This window comes from Mobula hypostoma, chromosome 9, assembly GCF_963921235.1.
Source record: "Mobula hypostoma chromosome 9, sMobHyp1.1, whole genome shotgun sequence".
NCBI classification, from domain to species: Eukaryota; Metazoa; Chordata; class Chondrichthyes; order Myliobatiformes; family Myliobatidae; genus Mobula; species Mobula hypostoma.
The window spans coordinates 8,334,714-8,355,295 of record NC_086105.1 but is presented as its reverse complement, the minus strand read 5'-3'; the positions used below and the strand labels follow the sequence as shown (position 1 = coordinate 8,355,295).

Here is a 20,582-nt window from a genome sequence, read left to right as displayed (position 1 = left end):
CACGTATCTGATGAACCCAAAGGAACGGCAGAGTCCGATACGATTTGGCACCAGCAGCACTGCAGGAGTTGCCAGGCAGCTTTGAACTCAAAGTAGGACCTCCTCACAGACTCCAAATCCAGATTTTCCCTCTGGGTTTATACCTGAAACCTTCCCCATGAGTGGGTATATCTGCAGAGCAGTAGAGGTTTGATATCAGAGTTTTCCTCCTCCTAGATGAGCTGCCAACCATGGCTGCTGAGCCAATTTGCATGAAGCAACTGGTTTTAAGGCACCAGTAACCCATCTTTGCCCCTTCTCCTGTCAGTTGAAGTGGTTTCGCCGTGCTTAGTAGCTAAGATACCCGTGAATGCCAGGGGCTGGACTTGGTTGTCAGAAGCTATTTGAGGCGCACGCCCCCATTGTCCCTATTACCACCCCCAGCTACAACAACCTTAAGGAATCTTTTATGAGTAAGAAATTAGGAAAAAGAGGTAGAAATTTTGACACCTGGAACTTGTTTATTTCTGTAGGTTGATGAGATGTTCCAAACTGATAGCAAAATGAGATCAGCACTTCTACGTGAAATTATATTGTATATGAATATGTGTATTTGCAGAGTAGGCTGGATATGCAGCATTGTGATCGATACCATGATGCACTCTCTTGCTCATGTTGTTCTTACTCAATCCTGTTCATCCTGTAATCTTACCATATAGAAATTACAATGTAAGAAACCTAACCTGAGTGTATTTTTGGTGTGTAGTGTTAATGTGTAATATTATAATAATATTGTGTAAAGGCAATCAAAATGAAAGGAACAGAAGAAATAGATGAGGTACATTAACCATTGTAAAAGACACCTGGACAGGTACATGGAAAAAGTACGTGCTATACATAACACTAAACACCACAAATTACATTCTGCTAAGTTTCTTCCATTGTAATTCCTATATTGGCCAAGTGGTTAAGGCATTGGACTAGCGATCTGAAGGTCGTGAGTTCGAGCCCCAGCCGAGGCAACGTGTTGTGTCCCTGAGCAAGGCACTTAATCACACATTGCTCTACGACGACACTGGTGCCAAGCTGTATGGGTCCTAATGCCCTTCCCTTGGACAACATCGGTGTCGTGGAGAGGGGAGACTTGCAGCATGGGCAACTGCTGGTCTTCCATGCAACCTTGCCCAAGCCTGCGCCCTGGAGAGTGAAGACTTTCCAGGCGCAGATCCATGGTCTCGCAAGACTAACGGATGCCTTTAATTCCTATAGGACAAAGCTATGGGTGGACAGGATTGTGGAGTTTAGAGGGATATGGGCCAAACTTTGGTGAAAGGGACTGGAGATGGTTCAAATTGGGCAAAAGGGTCTGTTTCTGTGACTTATGACTCTATGACTGTGACAGACATATAGATTTGTTATTGATAATTGCATTGCAGCCAATTGTAAAATCCTGATATTACAGCTTCGCTAGTGATATCTCCACCCCATGATGAATTTAATTAGCTATATCAGCCCTAATTTATGTTACCTTTAACAATTAACGTTGATCACTACACCACCTCTAGAACATAGAACATGCAACAGTTCAGCACCTTTTTTCTTAACTACATAATATATTTGGATTTCTTTTCTTTCAGTTTCTGTACAGGTTGAAGGAGAAACTTCAATTTCAAATCAACCAGGATAAACAACAACACCAACATATCAATCTTGCTTCCCTCCCTGTGCAGCAGCCACAACCAGAGGTTAAGGTTGCAAACAGTATGGTACAGCCTGGTCCCATTTCCGGCACTGTGAGCATTGACATCGATCCACAGGGTCAGTCCACACCAGAGGTCAAGCCCTGTGTGGCATCGGGACCCTCTCCATTCAAAATGAAGCCCGCTTGTCTCCAGGAAAGGTAAAGTAAAATAAAATCTGTTAAAATGAGAAGAGAGTGTGTTCTTTGCTTTATGACCCACTCAGAGAAGAGGTTTTATCCATTTACATGATTTCAATGTCACTGGCAAGTCTAACAAGAGGGATGGATGTTTTGTGACAATCCAGCGACTACCATCACAGAAGCTGGCATTTTAATTCCAGATTGATTTAAGTACTTCAGTTTAAATTTCTCAGCTGTTATGGTAGGACTCAGAATCAATAATCCAAATGTTAGACATCAGTTCAGTAACAGCCACAGTGTTACTGGACCTCAGTACAAATTAGTTTGTACTCTGTGGACGTTAACATCAGTTACAACTGATTATTGAACATCTTTTAGAGTAGGTATTCCCAACCTTTTTATGCCATTAACCAATGGATCCCAGGTTGAGAACCCCTGATTTAGAGGTTTCTTTCAGAAAAGTTTGATAGATTTGATTTCAATTAGGAACTGAAATTGAGTATTGTAGATTGGGTGTCTTAGAAGATGATGCCTTTCATCCAGTCTATTGTTCTTCTTAAAATGCAAATAGAGGTTGGATGGCCTTTCAGTAAATTCACTTATGGGATACCGATAATTGCTGGCAAGAACACTACTTACTGAAGACCCTATTTTCTTTTGAGAAGGTAATAGTAACTATTGAATGGTTTCTAGACCATCTCAAAGTAGCTCAGGGTCAAAGAGATGGTAGTGAATGTGAATTCATAGTGAGGCTAGACCAAAGTTCAAATTAAATTCATTATCAAAGTACATATATGCCATCATCTGCAGCCTTGAGATTCATTTTCTTGTGGGCATACTCAATAAATCCAGTAACCATAATAGAATCAATGAAAGACTGCATCCACCAGTGTGGACAACCAGTGTACAAATGACAATGCTCTGAGCAAATACTAAAGAAAGCAAACTAAGAAGTAATAATAAAATAAGCAATAAACATTGAGAAGATGAGATGAAAAGTCCTTGAAACTGAGTCCACAGCTTATGGGAACTGTTCAGTGTTGGGGGAAGTGAAGTTGAGTGAAGTTATCACCTGAGCCTGATAGTTGAGGGGTAATAACTGTTTCTAAACCTGGTGGTGTGAGTCTTGAGGCTTCTGTACCTCCTTCCTGATGACAGCAGTGAGAAGAGAGCATGTCCTGGGTGATGGAGGTCCCTGATGATGGATGCTGCCTTCCTGCAACAACACAGGTAAGAAATGCAGAGTAATTTCCTTGAGGAACATCATTGTGCCAAATGGGCTTTCAACCATCTGGTATTTTCAGCCATTGTTACTGATGGTGAGTTGCAACTTCTCCATTGGTTTGATGAGATATTTCAATATTGTTTCTTTAGACTTTTGGGCATATCAACCAGTAACATGATCACCATAACACTGTGACAGAATCCAAGACAGTGAGTTCATCAGCTGCAAGTAATTGTGAACAGTTTATTACCTTGTGGGAAGTGAACTAACAACAAATTGTCTGGAAAGAAATGAAATACCCAAACACTGGAGTGTAGGGTCCATCTGTAAAGGGCAGTAAAGGACACTTGGTGTAGCTGTAGGGTACGTGCCACATCCAAAGAGAACATCCAGATCCATTTTAATTAATTTGCCGTCTCCTCTGGTGTAAACCATATTGCTTGTCTCATGCTAATCTTCATGTTGTAAATCTAAGGCTACACAATCCTGTGTCACTCTCATCACTATCGGATTTTTTGTCAACAGCATGCAGATTAGTGCTCTTTTTTTATTTGAAACTATAACTTGAACTTTAAAAAAAATCTTTTTTCTCTTTCCTGTACAATCCAGTTATTTTTGTCTGTCCAACATACTGTTTGTATACGCCCTACCTGGTTGCATTAATGCAGGTTTCGCCTTTAAATCTGCATTGTTCTGGTGTATGTAAGCCCCTGCTCCAATGGTAACACAATTTGTTCAGTCAGGCAGGCCTCTGCAGAATAAGCTGCCAGCACAAGTGGTTCATGCGAGCCAATTTGGATAGGAGTATGGATGCTAGGGGTACCGAGGGCTATGGTCCTGGAGCAGGCTGATGGGAGTAGGCAGTTTAAATGATCCAGTACGAACAAGATGGCTGAATGACCTGTTTCTCTGCTGCACTTTTGTATGACACCGTGACTCTCACTGATAAAGAGAACTATTCTTCAATACATAATCAAGTGTCCTGCAGTTTGGATGACATATTTGTATAGCAATATCTCAAAAACATGGAGAGGAAGTGAAATATAATGTGAATAAAGCTAAGCAAATGCAAACTGCTTTGAACTATGATACTAAACAATTTTGTAATGTAGAAATGTATATCAGTGCTTTGTTCTTATTCACACCATAACCGGAGTGGAGGTAATGGAAATTGCACTGTAAATATTTCAGTGGAAGCACTAATGAAAGGAAGACCACTTTTACACTGTTTAGGATTTTTAAAGAACTTTGCAGTCAGCATTTCCGATACAGTTCTTCATGGTGATGCTAAAATCATTTCCTGCACTCTTTCATGCTTTCCTTCTAATTTGTTTTATTTAAGGTTCCTGCTGTCATCAATTTAAAATACTGTCAGATCTTCCAGCTGCTTAAGTTTTTGTGAAAGGAAATTAGTAGCAAAAATAGGAAGAGAAAATATGTAAAAAATTTGCAATACTAATTTGCAGCGACAATGGCTGGAGCGAACAGTTGCTTTGAAAGGGTGTCTTGCAAAATCCAGATTTCACTTTGATATTGCAAGCATCCGGTCATGATTTTTTTTTTTGCATTACTCTGAAAGATAACTTAAATGTTAGGGAAAGTGTAGAACATTGTAAGAATTGCTCTTCATTGTGTTTTAATGTCTTTCCGTCACTCAGCCTCGTAAAGCCTGCTTCTCCTTTTAATAACGGCTGCATCACAGCCTGGTATCCAAGCACCAATGCCTTTGAACAGAAAATCCTACAAAAGGTAGTGATTTGGCCCAGTATGTCACGGGTAAACACTCCCAACCATTGAGTGCGTCTATATGAAACGCTGTTGTAGGAAAGCAGTATCCATCATCAGAGATCCTCACCACCCAGGCCATGCTCTTTTCTCAATGCTGCCATATGGTAGAAGGTACAAGAGCCTCAGGACTTGCACCACCAGTTCAGGAACAGTTTCTACCCCACAACCATCTTGCTCTTGAACTAAGGGGATAACTACACTCACTTGCCCATCCATTGAGATGTTCCCGCAACCAATGATCTCGCTTTAAGGACTTTTTATCTTGTTATTTCATGTTCTTGTTATTTATTACTATTTATTTATGTTTTCATTTGCACAGTTCGTTGCCTTCTGAACTCTGGTTGATCTTTCATTAATTCTCTCATAGTTTCAATTTTATAGATTTGCTGAGTATGCCCATAGGAAAATGAATCTCGGGTTGTATATGGTGACGTATATGTACCTCAATAATAAAAAAAATATGTTGAACTTTGAACTTCCCTTTATTCCCAGGTAACCTTTCACCCGCTTGCTTTTCAAGGGCCTTTCTGCCTTGGAAATATTCAAAGGTTCAACTTTGAGTTAAACCTTATAATTCTCTAAGAGATTTTTTTGCCTTATTTCTATATTAATTGGGCAAAACTTAATGTAAACAGTGATGCATGTTATAGATGGGTGGCGGGGTGGAGATACATCTCTACCAACTGAGGTGGAAGGCACTCCTTCCCTCCGCTAGCCTGCAGGTCACCCTCGGGCAAGGTGTAGCACCTGCTTAGCCCCCCCCCCCACCCCCGATCAGGGTCACTTGAAGCCATGGAGCAGGTGGTGGATGACCGTACGAGCAGCTGGTGCATATCACAAGTCCTGGTTATGCAACCACTGACACCAAGCAGACAATCTCTGAAGAGTACTGATAATGGCTGGGATCACCCGTCTTGTAAAGTCACTGCCCAGAAAAAGGCAATGGCAAATCACTTCTGTAGAAAAATTTGCCAAGGACAATCACAGTCATGAAAAGACCATGATTGCACATGTCAATATGACAAGGCATATATTGATAATGATGATGTTATAGAGCCTTTCCAACTGGAAACATGCACTTCCCATCCAAAATGACAAGAACATTCAGGATCTTGTATGCTCCAATTAAGTCAGCTCCTCCTCTTCAAATCGCCAGTGGATATAAGCCTAGTGTGTACAATCTTCCTTCATAGACAACCCACACTTTTCAGATATTATGTAGTAAACCTCCTCTGAACTGCTTCTAAAGCATTAACCAACAAAACAATATTGTGCATTGTATTTCAGATGTGGCTTCTCCAATAGCTTATATAACTGAAGCAAAACCTCCTGATTTACATAGTTAATTTCTATAGAAATAATTGAAAATGTATAAAAACATATTAAAATAGATTTTTAAAAAAATCAAAATAATTAGCTTTCTTAATTAATTACTCCACCTGCATTTCTGCCTTTTGCAAATCGTGCATTGGAATACCTGATCTCTGCTTTTCAGAGCTCTGCAATGCCTCACCATGTTGATCATATACTGCCTTTAATTTTTCTTGCCAAAGTGGACATTGTACTCTCTTTTATATCTTGTATTAGCCTCTGACAACCAAGTCCAGCTCCTGACCTTCACGTGTGGCTTAACTAGTGAGTATTGCAGAGCCATTTCTACTGACAGGAGAAGGGGCCAAGGCAGATTAAAACTGCCTTAAAACTGGTCGCTTCAGGCAGATGGGGCTCATCAGCTGTGGCTGGCAGCTCATCTAGGAAAAGGAAAACTCTGATCTCGAACCTCCACTGTGTTGCGACTATACCGACTCATGGGGAAGGCTTCAGGAGTAAACCCCGAGGGGAAAAATTGGAGCTCATGTCCCTAAGGTAGTCCTACATGAGTTCAATGCTGATTGTCAACTCCTGTAATGCCGCGAGTGCCAGACTGTATCAGCCTCTGCCGTTCCTTTGGGTTCATCAGGTGCGTGAAGAGGAGGAGCTTGCTACACGGACTAACGTTTGCTCTCCATATTGTACTGCCCAGGTTATCTAGACAGCTAACACACAACATCCATGGTTGACTCTGACCAATGGAAGCCTCCTATCTTATATGGTATTCGGAAGTTCTGACTGCAATTGCTACAGCGATTCACAAACGGTAGTTGTTTAGAGAAACCGTGCGGTAAAAGGCCCTTCCAGCCCAGCGAGCCCACGCTGCCCAATGACACACATTTGACTAATAAACCGAACTAACCTGTACGGCCTTGGGATGTGGGAGGAAACCGGTGCACCCCGGAGGAAACCCACATCGTCATGGAAAGAACAGACAAACAGCCTCCTTACAGATAGCGGAGGAACTGAACCCAGGCTGCTAGCACTGTAATACAGTAACACTAAACACTATGCCACCGTGTTGTCCCAATCTATAGTTCTGTGTATCTAAAATCTCCTCTATCTCCAATTAAACGTAGACCACGAAGTCCCAGCATTGCCTCTACCAGTTCCAGTTTCTTCAGTGACGGTTCTGCGAGGCCATTGATATGACATTTCTGACAGCGTCTCCTGCAGTGTTTTGGATAAGCTATTTAGCTTGCCAATAATTGTAAAATATGCATCAAGAGCTTTGCAGTCATTTTGTAATTTGCATTGTCTTAGCACATCCTCTACTTATGTTTAATTAGCAACTCACACTGTGAACATTTAGCAGTGTAATGAAATAGTGCTTCAATACAACGTCCAATTCACTGCACAAAAGCAAACTCCGTAGATGTTGAAATGAACCATCTGGATTATTGGTTTCTGACAGATAATGAATCAACAGCTATATATATAATTTACAAATTAAAGATACTGTAAAGATCAGGAGGCATCTTTAAAGAGATATTTCAATTCAGCAGTCTTCTATCAGAATGTATACGGGTTGTTGAAATAGTTCGTTTTTCAGATCTGCAGCCTTCTATCATATGGTTTGTTTTCTTGGAAACCCTAGGAGTTTTAGTGCATTCACTATATGGAGCTGCTTTGAGAAGGATTGGAGTGATGGTAAATTCTCATAGTTGAGAATGTGGGGCAGATTCTGCCACTCTTGCCCCACTTGCTTGCCAGAATCCCAGCAGACTGAGAGGGACACCTTGGAAAAGCAAGTGGTGGGAGAAGCCTGGCTGGAAAATGGCAAGTGAGTTGGTCATTTCATCACAGCGAGTCAGATGACAGGGCAAGGTTTCGAGCACTGCTTTTACAGGAAAGGCTAATTTGTTAACCCCCGTAAACAGAAATGCTTCTTGATTTCAGAAAGGGTAAGACGAGGGAACACACACCAGTCCTCACAGAGGGATCAGAAGTGGAGGGATGAGCAATTTGAAGTTCCTGGGTGTCAATATCTCTGATGATCTATCCTGGGCCCAACATACCGATGCAGCTATATAGAAGGCATGGCATCCGTTAGTCTTGCGAGACCATGGATCTGCACCTGGAAAATCTTCACTCTCCAGGACGCAGGCCTGGGCAAGGTTGTATGGAAGACCAGCAGTTGTCCATGCTGCAAGTCTCCCCTCTCCACGACATCAATGTTGTCCAAGGGAAGGGCATTAGGACCCATGCAGCTTGGCACCAGTGTCGTCGCAGAGCAACGTGTGATTAAGTGCCTTGCTCAAGGACACAACACGTTCCCTCGGCTGGGGCTCGAACTCACGACCTTCAGGTCGCTAGTCCAATGCCTTAACCACTTGGCCACATGCCCACACTAGAAGGCATGACAGCAGTTATATTTCATTAGGAGTTTGTGGAGGATTGGTATGTCACCAAAGGCACTCACAAATGTACTGTGGAGAGCATTCTAGATGGCTGCTTCACTGTCTGGAATGGGGGTGGGGGGAGGCTACTACACAGGATCGAGAGAAGCTGCAGAAAGTTGCTCCGTGCAGAATTGTGACACGTTATGCTTCAGTCCCTCCTTCTGTTTGGCAATACTGCAATATCACATGAGGCTGTTGTTGACACTCACACACAGCATGATAACAACAATGGCAATTAATAGCAGAAACTAACAGACTGCTTCCAATGTAAACAACTGCACGTCCCAATTGTTCTTGGTCAGAAATCCTTTATTTATTTACAAGAAGCGGGCATCACTGGCAAGTCAGTATCTATTACTGACCCCTAATTACCCTTGGGGAGGTGGCAGTGAACTATCTTCTTAATCCCAGTGGTTGACTTGGCACTGCTATTCCCACAGTGCTGGGCCTTCCAGGACACAAGCAGCTAATGAACGGCATTGTGTTTCCACGTCAGATTGATGTGTGACTGGGAAGAGTTCCCATGTCTTTGTCTTTCTAGGTGGTGAGGTGGCAATCAAGCAAGTTGCTTTGCCCAGGATGGTGTTGGACCTTTTGGAATTGACGGAGCTGGACTCCTCAGAGAAGTAGAGCAGATTCCATGCTTCTGATGAGTGGGTGGCATGGCAGTGTAACGGATTGTTGTTCCTCTCAGCACCTGTGGCACATCAGACAGCAATCTTACTGTTTCTTTAGCATTTTTGTCTGTCCTTTTTTTAACGAGTCCGAGTTGCTAGCTTGACGCTCAACCCAGCATGGGTGGAAAGCGTACAAGGAGCCGGCTGGATTCGAACTCAGGACCACTTGCCTGGAGTTCTGGTGTGGATGGCACTACACCACCGCCCTCCTGCGTAACAGTTAACATTAACATTTCACAGCGCTAAGGTCAGGATTCAATTCCTGCCACTGTCTGTAAGGAGTCTGTATGTTCTCCCCGTGACCGCGTGGGCTTCCTTGTGGTGCTCTAGTTTCCTCCCATATCCCAAAAGTCATGCTAGTTACGTTGGTAAGTTACGGGTATGCTAAGTTGGCACCGGACGCTTGGTGACACTTGTGGGCTGTGGTGCTTGTTAGCACAAACGACACAATTTACTGTCTGTTTCAATGTTTTGATGTACACGTGACGAATAAAGCTAATCTCTCTTTAGATTTGGGTGGAAATGTGGTCAAGCGTAGAGATGGCTCACTTGCGATAGGATATTCACCTGTTCCTGTAGTCACAGCAATTGAGTGGGTGGTCCCTTTAAATTTCTGGGCTCTGGTTATTCTCAGGATGATGATGTTGATGATAGGAGACACGGCAATGATATCACCATTGAATGTCAAAGATAGATTGCAAGACTTTTTTTTTGACATAATGAATGCCTGGCAGGGACATGTTCTGAATGTTACTTGCCGTTTACCAGTCTATGCCTGATGTTGTCTAAGCAAAATTGCATAATGAAGGCAACTTGTTTAAAAGTAATGGCCTTTATATTTCATGATGAATACCAATTAAGGAATGATGGAGCCTTCTTTATCTGTTTCTCTATCGTGAGATACATTTTAATTATCACCTCCAATTGGAATTACTGTAATTTCTAGGCAAGTTGCCAAGGCAACTGTATAAAATGTATGATATCAAAGTATAATTGTAATGCAGTAATTAAGTTATTAGACTGATAACCCTGAGGGCTAGATTAATTAGATTAACTAGACCCAAGCTCAGATGCCTTCATAGCCACAAGGAAAGACTCTTGGCCTCACAATCTACCTCTTTATAACCCTGCACTTTATCCTTTACCTGCACTGCACATTTTCGGTAGGCTTTTACACTTTATTCTGCATTGTGATTGTTTACCTTGTTCTAGCTCAGCGGTTCCCAACCGTTTTTATGCCATGGACCAATACCATTAAGCAAGGGGTCCATGGACCCCAGTTTGGGAACCCCTGTGAATAGCTCAATGCACTGTGTAATGATTTGATCTGTATGAGCAGCATGTAAGACGTGGTTTTCACTGCATCTCAGTACATGTGACAATACCAAACCAATACCAACACCAACGGAATTTAAAATCTGTTAACAATCTCAAATTTAAGAAAGAACAGTTTGATGATTTCAAAGGGGTCATAAAATGAATCTGGTTCATTATTACCCTTTAAGAGTGGATATCTGTAACCCTTGCCCTATCTGACCAATACGCGATTTCAAACTCATAGCAATGTCACTGACAGTTTCTTTTTTAAAGTGTTAAATCATCCTGACAATCCATTCTGTTCAGGGCAATATATGTTGGTTCTGCCCCTGTCCCAAATTAAAAAGGAAATATAAATACAAATAAATTAATCAGGATATTGATTAAATGATTGAAAATGTGTTTTCTTATAATATAAGACCATAACTTATAAGAGCAGAATTAGGCCATTTGGCCTGTCAAGTCTGCCCCACGATTTCATCACTACTAATCCATTTTCCCTCTCAGCCTCAATCTCCTGCCTTCTCCCTGTGTTCCTTCATGCCTTGACCAATCAAGAATTTATCACCCTCTGCCTTAACTATACCCAATTACTTGGCTCCACAGCCGTCTGTAGCAATGAATTCCACAGATTTGCCACTCCATGGCTAAAGAAATTCCTCATTTCTGTTCTCAATGGAAGCTCCTCTATGCTGAGACTGTGCCCTCTGGTCTTAGACTCCCCTACACAGGAAAGATCCTCTCCATCGAGACCTTGCCCTATTCAGTAGGTTTCATTGTGGTCACCCCTCATTCTTCTGAATTCCAGTGAGTACAGGCCGAGAGCCATCAAATGCTCCTCAGCTAGCAAGCCGTTCTATTCTGGGAATCACTTTCACGAACATCTCTTGAACTCTGTCCAATGTCAGCAAATCCTTTCTTAGATAAGGGACCCAAAACTGCATACAATACTCCAAGTGAGGCCTTAAGGAGACACAATAAATATATGCTAATCTCTATTGAATACTGTGGAATAGAGCTTGGTGCGTGAGCAAACACTTCATGTAACATATAGAATAAATATAACGGATGTTTTTATAAGGGAACTTAAAGAAACAGATTACCAGAGCTTGTAATTAATAGAGGGACATTTTCCAAGCTGCTTACAAAGCAAGGGGAGTTTCTGAACCATGAGTGCAGTGTATTGGTTGTTGGATGAATTGATAGGTTTTAAGATGGAAGGAAATACATGTGACTGGATGGTGTGAGAGAGAAAGTTCCAGATATCTGAAGAAGGCTGGATTCAGGAAACTGAGGAACGTTGGTGCAGTCATTCAAGCAGTTATTGAAGGTTGGGTAGCCCAAAGCCATGGCATGATTTCAATATGGATCTTTGAGGTTTTGGGGAACAAGGTGCAAACTTTGTTTGGTGAGAATGGAATGAACCAGATTAACTGTAGCACAAGCTACAAATTTTCAAATTTGCCACCAATTGGAATTTACAGAAGGTGGAGAATGGAAGCGTAGAAGTGTGAAACCCCATCCCAAAGGAGCATTGATAATTCAATTCAACCATACCCATGAGTACAGCCAAATGAGACGGTATTACTCTGGTGTCGTACAAAACACTACCAACAATCACACACAGTACAAAGCACTCATAGATAGGAAGCACATAAAAATATCTGTAAGATAAAACAATGCAAAAAAAATCCAGACCTGAGCCATGAATGCTGCAGAAGTCTGTAGTTGACCACAATACAGCTTGCCTTCTGCTGAGCAAACACTGGGGGACAGCACTGACTCCAGCCTGGATGCCACGCCACACTGCCCCCAGTGGAGCGCACCAGCTCTGATACCTCTCCTGGTGGCTGTAAACAGGCAACACCGTGGCTTGAGGCCTAGTCCTTGCACACACAAGATAGCAAGCACATATAGGCAGACATCCCACGTATCCCAGAAGTTCCGGGAATCTCCCGCATATTAATAGTGGCTCCCTGATGCCCGCAAATTGTATACAATATCCCGGAAATCAATTTTTTTGCGAGCGAGAGAGAGAGAGCGTGAGAGAGCGAGAGAGAGAGCACGCACACCATAGCAGAGGGTTCCAAAGAAAGAAAATATAAAACGTACGTCACCCCAGGCTACCCTAAAGTGCCTAATAGGGGTAAAAAAATAATGACAGTGTTGCTCGCTGCGCTGTTTGCAACAGTGACTTTTCTATTGCCCATGGTGGGTTAAGACTGTAAAAGACGTGTTGAGGTGAGTTTAACAGGTGTCATTCGTTCATTAGCATAGCTAACATTATTTAAACTAGCTGGCCAGTTGCTAAGGAGCTACTCTATTGCAGACATCCCACCTCTCCTGGAAGTTCCAGGAGTCTCCCGCAAATTGATGGTGCTACCTCCCTGAAATGAGTTTTTGCAGGGTGGGATGCCTGTATAGGATATCAGTAAGATACAACCATGCAAAAAATATAATTGTTTCAGAATTAGTACAGTGATGAGTACATCTATTTTTGCCTGAAATCTAACAATTACGTGAATACCATGACAGCCATTGGCCTCACTGTTACTTTAGACTTGGCTCGTTGTATTTTATATCTTCAGACCCCCAATATTGTGCGTATTTGAAGGTGAATTTTCTCTAATGTGAGCTTTAGACACCAGATGCTCCCTGCCGAAGAATATTCCTTTCCTGTCTGTAATTATTAAAATTTTATGGCACATTGCTGTGAAACTTGGCTCAAGTTAAAACATTCTATATCATGCTTTCTGTGGGCAGCAGAGAAGTCAAGTTCTTTGCTTTAGTCAGAACTTATAATTTAGGAGATTTTTGATCGGGGCAGAATGGCTCTACAGCCTGCGGATAATAAAATGACACAGTAATTGAACTGAGCTGAACTGAACATGTCTAGACTCTTTTCAATGACTTTCTGGTTTGATATTTTATATTGTGTTTTTCACTTTTTTTTGCCATTTTTGTGATTTGATCCTTTTTTGTGCATTGGGGGTTTGATGTTTTTCTTTGAACAGGTTCCATGGTTTTTTTTCTCTGTTTCATGACTGTCCGTGGGGAAGACAAATCTCAGGGTTGTATACTGCAAATGTACTTTGATAATAAACGTACCTTTGAAATCTTTTGAAATTTGAGATTGATTACCTTTTGTCATCAATTTGCACAGGAAATATTTGCTGTTATATTTCCTATATCAACAATGATGGCTGTATTTAAAAAGAAACCTCACTGGGTAAAAGCAATTTGGGATATTGTGATGCTGTGAGGGGCACTATATCAAAGTAAGTCCATTCTTTTATTAGGTTTTGTATTCAACCAGTGAATATAGTTTTCATATGCAAGATGACAATGACATGAATAAAGGCATCCGTTAGTCTTGCGAGACCGTGGATCTATACCTGGAAAGTCTTCACTCTCCAGGGCGCAGGCCTGGGCAAAGTTGTATGGAAGACCAGCAGTTGCCCATGCTGCAAGTCTCTCCTCTCCACGACACCAATGTTGTCCAAGGGAAGGGCATTAGGACCCATACAGCTTGGCACCAGTGTCGTCGCAGAGCAATGTGTGATTAAGTGCCTTGCTCAAGGACACAACACGTTCCCTCGGCTGGGGCTCGAACTCACGACCTTCAGGTCGCTAGTCCGCTGCCTTAACCGCTTGGCCACATGCCCACCGATGACATAGCAATAAGATACTATCTGTAAGAAATCAGTAGTCTGAGGCATATTGTGTATCCCATGGACTTTTTGTTAGAAAAGGGTATAATGAAATTGTTGGTTCTGTTTGAGATGGAAAGTCCAAAAATTCATAAACTGTATAGTGAATTGAAAGCATGTAAATTAGATGGAGCAGTCCCCAGCCCTGGCATCTCGAGCCTAGTTTGATAAGGTCCTGTCTGTAACTTAAGCTCTGCATTCCCATAATTTAAAGTATGCAAATTAAATAAGTAGTGAGGTAGTGTTCAATGGGTCCAATGTCCATTCAGAAATCTGACGGCTGAGGGGAAGAAACTGTTCCTGAATCATTGAGTGTGTGTCTTCAGGCTCCTGTACCACCTCCCTGATGGCAGCAATGAGAAGAGGGCGTGTCCTGGGTGATGGAGTCCTAAATGACGGATGTCACCCTTTTGAGGAATGGCTCCTTGAAGATGTCCCAGATACTGGGGAGGCTGGTGCCCATGATGGAGATGACTTAGTTTACAACTTTCTGCACCCTATTTCATTTGATCCTGTGCAGTGGCCCTGTATACCAGACGGTGATGCAACCAGTTACAATGCTATCCATGGTACATCTGCAGAAATTTTCGAGTGTCTTTGCTGACATCCCCAATCTCCTCAAACCCTGAATGAAATATAGCTGCTGTCGTGCCTTCTTTGTAGCTGCATCGACACGTAGGGCCCAGACCCAGGAATTTCAAATTGCTCGCTCTTTCCACTTCTGATCCCTGTATGAGGACTGGTATGTGTTCCCTCATCTCATCCTTTCTGAAGTCCGTAATGAGTTCTTTGGTGTTACTGATGTTGAGTGCCAGACTGTTGCTGCAACACCCACACAAGCAGCTAATCTATCTTAACTCTTGTACACCCAATGTAACCTTTCAGCTCCTTGCTCTATCATGTTACGGCTGGGTTGGTTCTGTAATAATAGGACCCGTAAGCAGTTTATGGCTCTTGAGAAGATAAATTGAATGGCAAATATTGAGATAACAATCTACAGTAGAGAATGTTAATAGGGAAGTGTCACTATAAATCATGAAATGGGAAGTAATGTTTGTGAACAGGGAATACCTGTCCTCTGTTTTTAATAGTTAATTAGCTACTCACCACTTCTCCAGAAAGTTCTCGTCTTTTTATCAAGTCTTGCATTACTTCTGAAGATTATAATATCAATTGGGATCCAAGAACTTTGTTAATAAATCTGAAAATGATCTACACTGGTTTGTGGTGACATTGAGAAATTCTTTACTGTTTTCAATAAAAGCATATTAGTGGCAACAAACATAGCTTTCAAAAGTAGCCATGTTTATTAGAACTCTGAAAAGGTTGACCTTAGTGTATTTTGTGCTTATCCGGCTATGTACTTTCGTTGCTGGATTACCAGTGAGCAGTTCCTATTCTCCTCTGCCGTGTTTTACTGGAGTTCTGTGGAAGTTGCACTCACTCACAGAACGTCATCATTATGTACCATGTCATACAGTACATGACGTGCGCAATCACAGTGTCTTGCCCATCATTGTTCTTGGCAAATTTTTCTGAGGAAGTGGTTTGCCATTGCCTTCTTCTAGGCAGTGACTTTACAAGATGGGCGACCCCATTCATTACCAATACTCTTCAGAGATTGTCTGCTTGGCGTCAGTGGTCACGTAACCAGGACTTGTGACATGCACCAGCTGCTCATACGACCATCCACCACCTGCGCCCATGGCTTCACATGACCCTGGTTGCGGGGTGGGGCGTGATGGTTGGTAAGTAGGTGCTACATCTTGCCCAAGGGTGACCTGCAGGCTAGCAGAGGGAAGGAGCACCTTACACCTCCTTTGGTAGAGATGTATCTCCACCTCATCATCCTACTTACAGAACAGTTGTGCATGAACAGCATACAAAATAGAAGCAGATTTAGGACAGTCAGCCCCACAAGCCTGCTCAACAGGATGACTTGCATTGGTAATATTTTCTTGCCTTTTTCAGGTATCCCTTCCTTCTTTTAAAATCCAGAAATATCTTAATCTCCTATGAATGCAATCAATAACCAAGTCCCCACAGCCCCTTAAATTCTTCTTATTTCTCTCCTAAATAACTTGCAGTTTATTTTGAGATGGTGACCCTCAAGAGATAAGATCCTCCCTGTCAAACCTCGAAAATTTTTTTACATCTTGATAAGGTCACATTTCTTTCTTCTAAACTCCAGAGAATTAAGGTTTAGCCCACTCAATATAACAGACCAATCCTCCCAGGAAATAGTGACACACACAAAATGCCGGAGGAGCTCAGCAGCATCTTTAGAAATGAATAAACAGTTGACGTTTCAGGCCGAGACCTTTCTTCAGGACTCAGATGGAAGGGGCAATGGGGGATGGGGGAATAGTCTAGTGAATCTTTGCTGCGCATTAAGAATCTTTCTTTAAAAAATATCCTGTTCCTTAAGAAAGGAATACACTAATTTCAAATGAAATCTCATTAAGGCCATTTGCTGATGCAAACAAAAGCCCTCCACCAACTGTTCCCTATCTGCTGCCCTCTGACTATAAAGATCCATAGTGAGAGCTTGTATAATGTGGACTACTAATATAAGAAAATAAGACGTATTTTATGAACAGAATTAGGCCACTTAGCCCTTCGAGTCTGCTCCACCACTTGATCATGTCTGATTTTGATTTTTCCTCTCAGCCCCATTTCCATTCCTTCTCCTCATAACCTTATTAATCAAGAAGCTATCAACCTCCGCTTTAACTGTACCCAATGACTTGGCTTCCACAGCAGTCTATGGCAATGATTACCACAGATTTGCTAATTTCTGGCTGAAGAAATTCCTCCTCATTTCTATTCTAAAGGAATGTCCTTCTATTCTGAGGCTGTGCCCTCTAGTCTTAGAATCTAATATTATTGGAAATGTCCCCTGCACGTGCATTCTATCTAGGCCTTTCAATAAGTTTCAATAATATTTCCCCTTATTCTTCTAAACTCCAGTGAACATAGGCCCACTATCTCAGCAGCCACCTTTCATTCCAAGTAATTACTGATGATTAAATTCACCCCCACCTTCAGTGGCCTAGCCCGGCCTTTGGAAAGGTATTCGAAAATCAAAGCCTGAGATCTGGCCCCAGAGTCATAGTCTACCTGGCAGCAGAGATCCCTGCCATTCTATATGCTTTTGAGACTGGAACCGCCCATGCACTAAAGAACAAGGGAAGTTTCCATAAATGCTATCTCTGCAAAACCCTCCAAATTCTCCGGAAGGATAAGCACAATAACAATAGCAACCTCTCCTGGGACAGCATCCCCAGCATTCACTTTCTAGTTACAGTGAACAATCGCCTGCGGACCTCTATCTCACTATTCCCCCTCTCCATGCTTAGAACTAATGTAGTGTTTTGACCTGGAAAATCATCAAATCCTTCACCCCTCCCTCCCGCCCCCCCCACCCCCCCATAGATGCTACTTGACTCACTGAGTGACTCCAGCATCACATAGCTTGTTGCTGCTGGTTAGGGTCAGCGAAGTACATAGGCCAGGCCACTCAGTTTGGATACCCAAAACCAGGATCCTGAAAGAGGGAAGAGATTATGGAATTATGGTCAGAGAAAGAGATTTCAAAGTTCAAAGTACAAAGTAAGTTTTATTATCAAAGTACATACATGTCATCGGGTAGATTGAGCTCGTCTGCCTGGGAAGGCAGTCCATCTAAGAGAGGGAAAACTCTGATTTCAAACCTCTGCTGCCTTGTGGCCATACCCACTCATGGGAAAGGCTTCGGGAGTAAACCCTGAGGACAAATCCGGAGCTGGAGTCCCTAAGGCAGTCCGACGTTGCCTTCAACCTCGTTCTGGCAACTCCTGCGACGACACCGCTGCCAAGCTGTATCGGCCCTTGCCCTCCCCTTGGACAACATCGGTGTCGTGGAGAGGGGAGACTTGCAGCGTGGGCAACTGCCGGTCTTCCATACAACCTTGCCCAGGCCTGCGCCCTGGAGACCCTTTCCAGGCGCAGATCCATGGTCTCGCGAGACTAACGGATACCACCACCACATTGTGTCACCATACACAACCCTGAGACTCACTTTCTTCTGGGCATACTCAGCAGACTTCTAGAGTTCAACCAGAGTGCGAAATACAACAAGCTATTCAAATACAAAGAGAAGAAACAATAATAATGAATAAATAGCAATAAATATTGAGTACATGATTTGAGGATGCACCCAAAGCTTCCTTGAAGCATTGCAACATCGATCCTTGAAAGCTCTAGGCTGTGACTCTCCAAATGGAGCACTTTGGATGGCATGAGGTTGACGTACTGGGAGCAGGCAGAAGCTCAGTGTTACTGTTGAAGGAATGCCCCAACACACAGACTAACCTGCCAGCCACTCTAGCAGGCAGCTTCTTCCCCGTTTGTGGAAGAGACCGTGGGTTTCTTTCACCTTAGAGCCCACTGAAATGGGACAAAATCAACTCATCCTCACTGTTGAAGGGCTGTCTAATGAAAAGAAGATGAGCGGTGGTGAAATGGTACATCTTAAATCAAACTCATGAACCCAAAGGAGTCAATGGCATTATAGCAAATATTCCTAAATTGAATATTGGCAAAATCAAAGAATTATATGCACAGATACAAGTGACTTTATAATCATTCTCAGTCCTCCTCACACATCCGAAACAAAACACAACAGAGAGAGGCGAGACCCAAATCTCCATATAGGTTTCTTCAAGAAAATGCTACTTCAGTAGGGATAGACAAGCACAAATAACAAAATCAAAGACATCTCCTGCCCTTTAGATTTTCTCTTCTTGCACCTTCCATCAGGAATTTGAAAGCATGTACCGCCGGGCTAAAGGCCAGCTTCAATCCTGCTGTTGTAAGACTCTTGTATGATAAGTATGAACTGTGGATCTGCCAGTCTACCTTATCTTGGGCCTTGCACCTTCTTTGCCTGCCTGCACTACACCTTCTGTGCAACAGTAACACTGCATTCTGCGTTCTGATACTGCTTTTCCCTGTGTACTACTGCAACATTTGGAATGATCTGTCTGGTTGGCATGTGAATCAATGTCTTTCACTGAATCTCGGTATGCATGACAAGAATAATCCAATTGCCAAGTGCCAATTAAATACAAACATGAAGTGTGGAATTTGTCAGAGTAGGTAGCAGCTGTGAAGAGAGAAACCGAGCCAAACAATTGTTGATCCAGAGATAGAGATGAACTTGACACCAAGTATTTCCAGTGCCAAAAACTGTACAGCAGCGGTTCCCAACCAGGGTCCACATACTCCTCAGTTAATGGTAGGGGGTCTGTGGCATAAGAAAAGATTAGGAACCCCTGCTGTAAAGGATTGTACCTCTTCAAATGGTTATTTTAACATCAATCCAGGAGGTTCTGCTGCCAAGGAATATAAAGGACAGGATTGCCATCTAGTGGAGAGAGCTGGGAGCTAAAAGTTATCGTCGTGAGGTTACACACATCAAAGTTGCTGGTGAACGCAGCAGGCCAGGCAGCATCTCTAGGAAGAGGTACAGTTGACGTTTCAGGCCAAGACCCTTCGTCAGGACTAACTTCGTCGTGAGGTTTATTGATTATACTCATTAATTTTATTGCATTTCACAGTATTTCAATATTGGTATTTTGAGAGTCCTTTTAATGATTCTGAGTATTATTATTGAGGACTGTGAATGACAGCTCAGTTAATCTATAATGCCAATATGTTATGAAGAGAAATGTACTTAGAATTAGATTAGCTTTCTTTATATACATCAAAACATACAGTGAAATGTGTCCCTTGCATCAGAGCAGAAAATCAATAAGCATTGTGTTGGGCAGTCCGCAAGAGTCAAAGTAATGTGCTCACAACTCACTAGCCCTAACCGTACGTCTTTTAAATGTGGGAAGAAACCAGATCACCCAGCAGAAACCCATGCAATCACAGGGAAAATGTTCAAACTCCTTGTAGGCCGTGATGGGAATTGAACTCTGAAATTTCAACTTGTGCTATAATAGCATTACACTGACTGCTCAGCTACCGTTATTAATCAGACTCATTTATCTTGTTGCATTGCATAATACTTTAATATTGGTACTTTGAGAATTAGTTTAACCATCCTATGAATGACATCTCCATTAATCCATAATGCCAATATATTAAAATGAGGGATGTGCTTGAATTGGGAATTTGAACAAGGTAACATTAAGAATAAGCTATCACCGTATTTTTATGCCACGGTCCCTAAGCAATGTCTAA

General features: G+C 42.3%; 1 protein-coding gene across 1 annotated transcript in view; it reads left to right on the top strand.

Annotated features, from left to right (window-relative positions):
• ptprr (protein tyrosine phosphatase receptor type R) overlaps positions 1-20,582 on the top strand; it is a 289,950-nt gene that overhangs the window by 74,019 nt on the left and 195,349 nt on the right. The window contains exon 5 of the mRNA XM_063057714.1: positions 1,617-1,879. Within this exon, the coding sequence (XP_062913784.1) occupies positions 1,617-1,879 (263 nt within the window). The remainder of the gene's footprint in view (positions 1-1,616; positions 1,880-20,582) is intronic.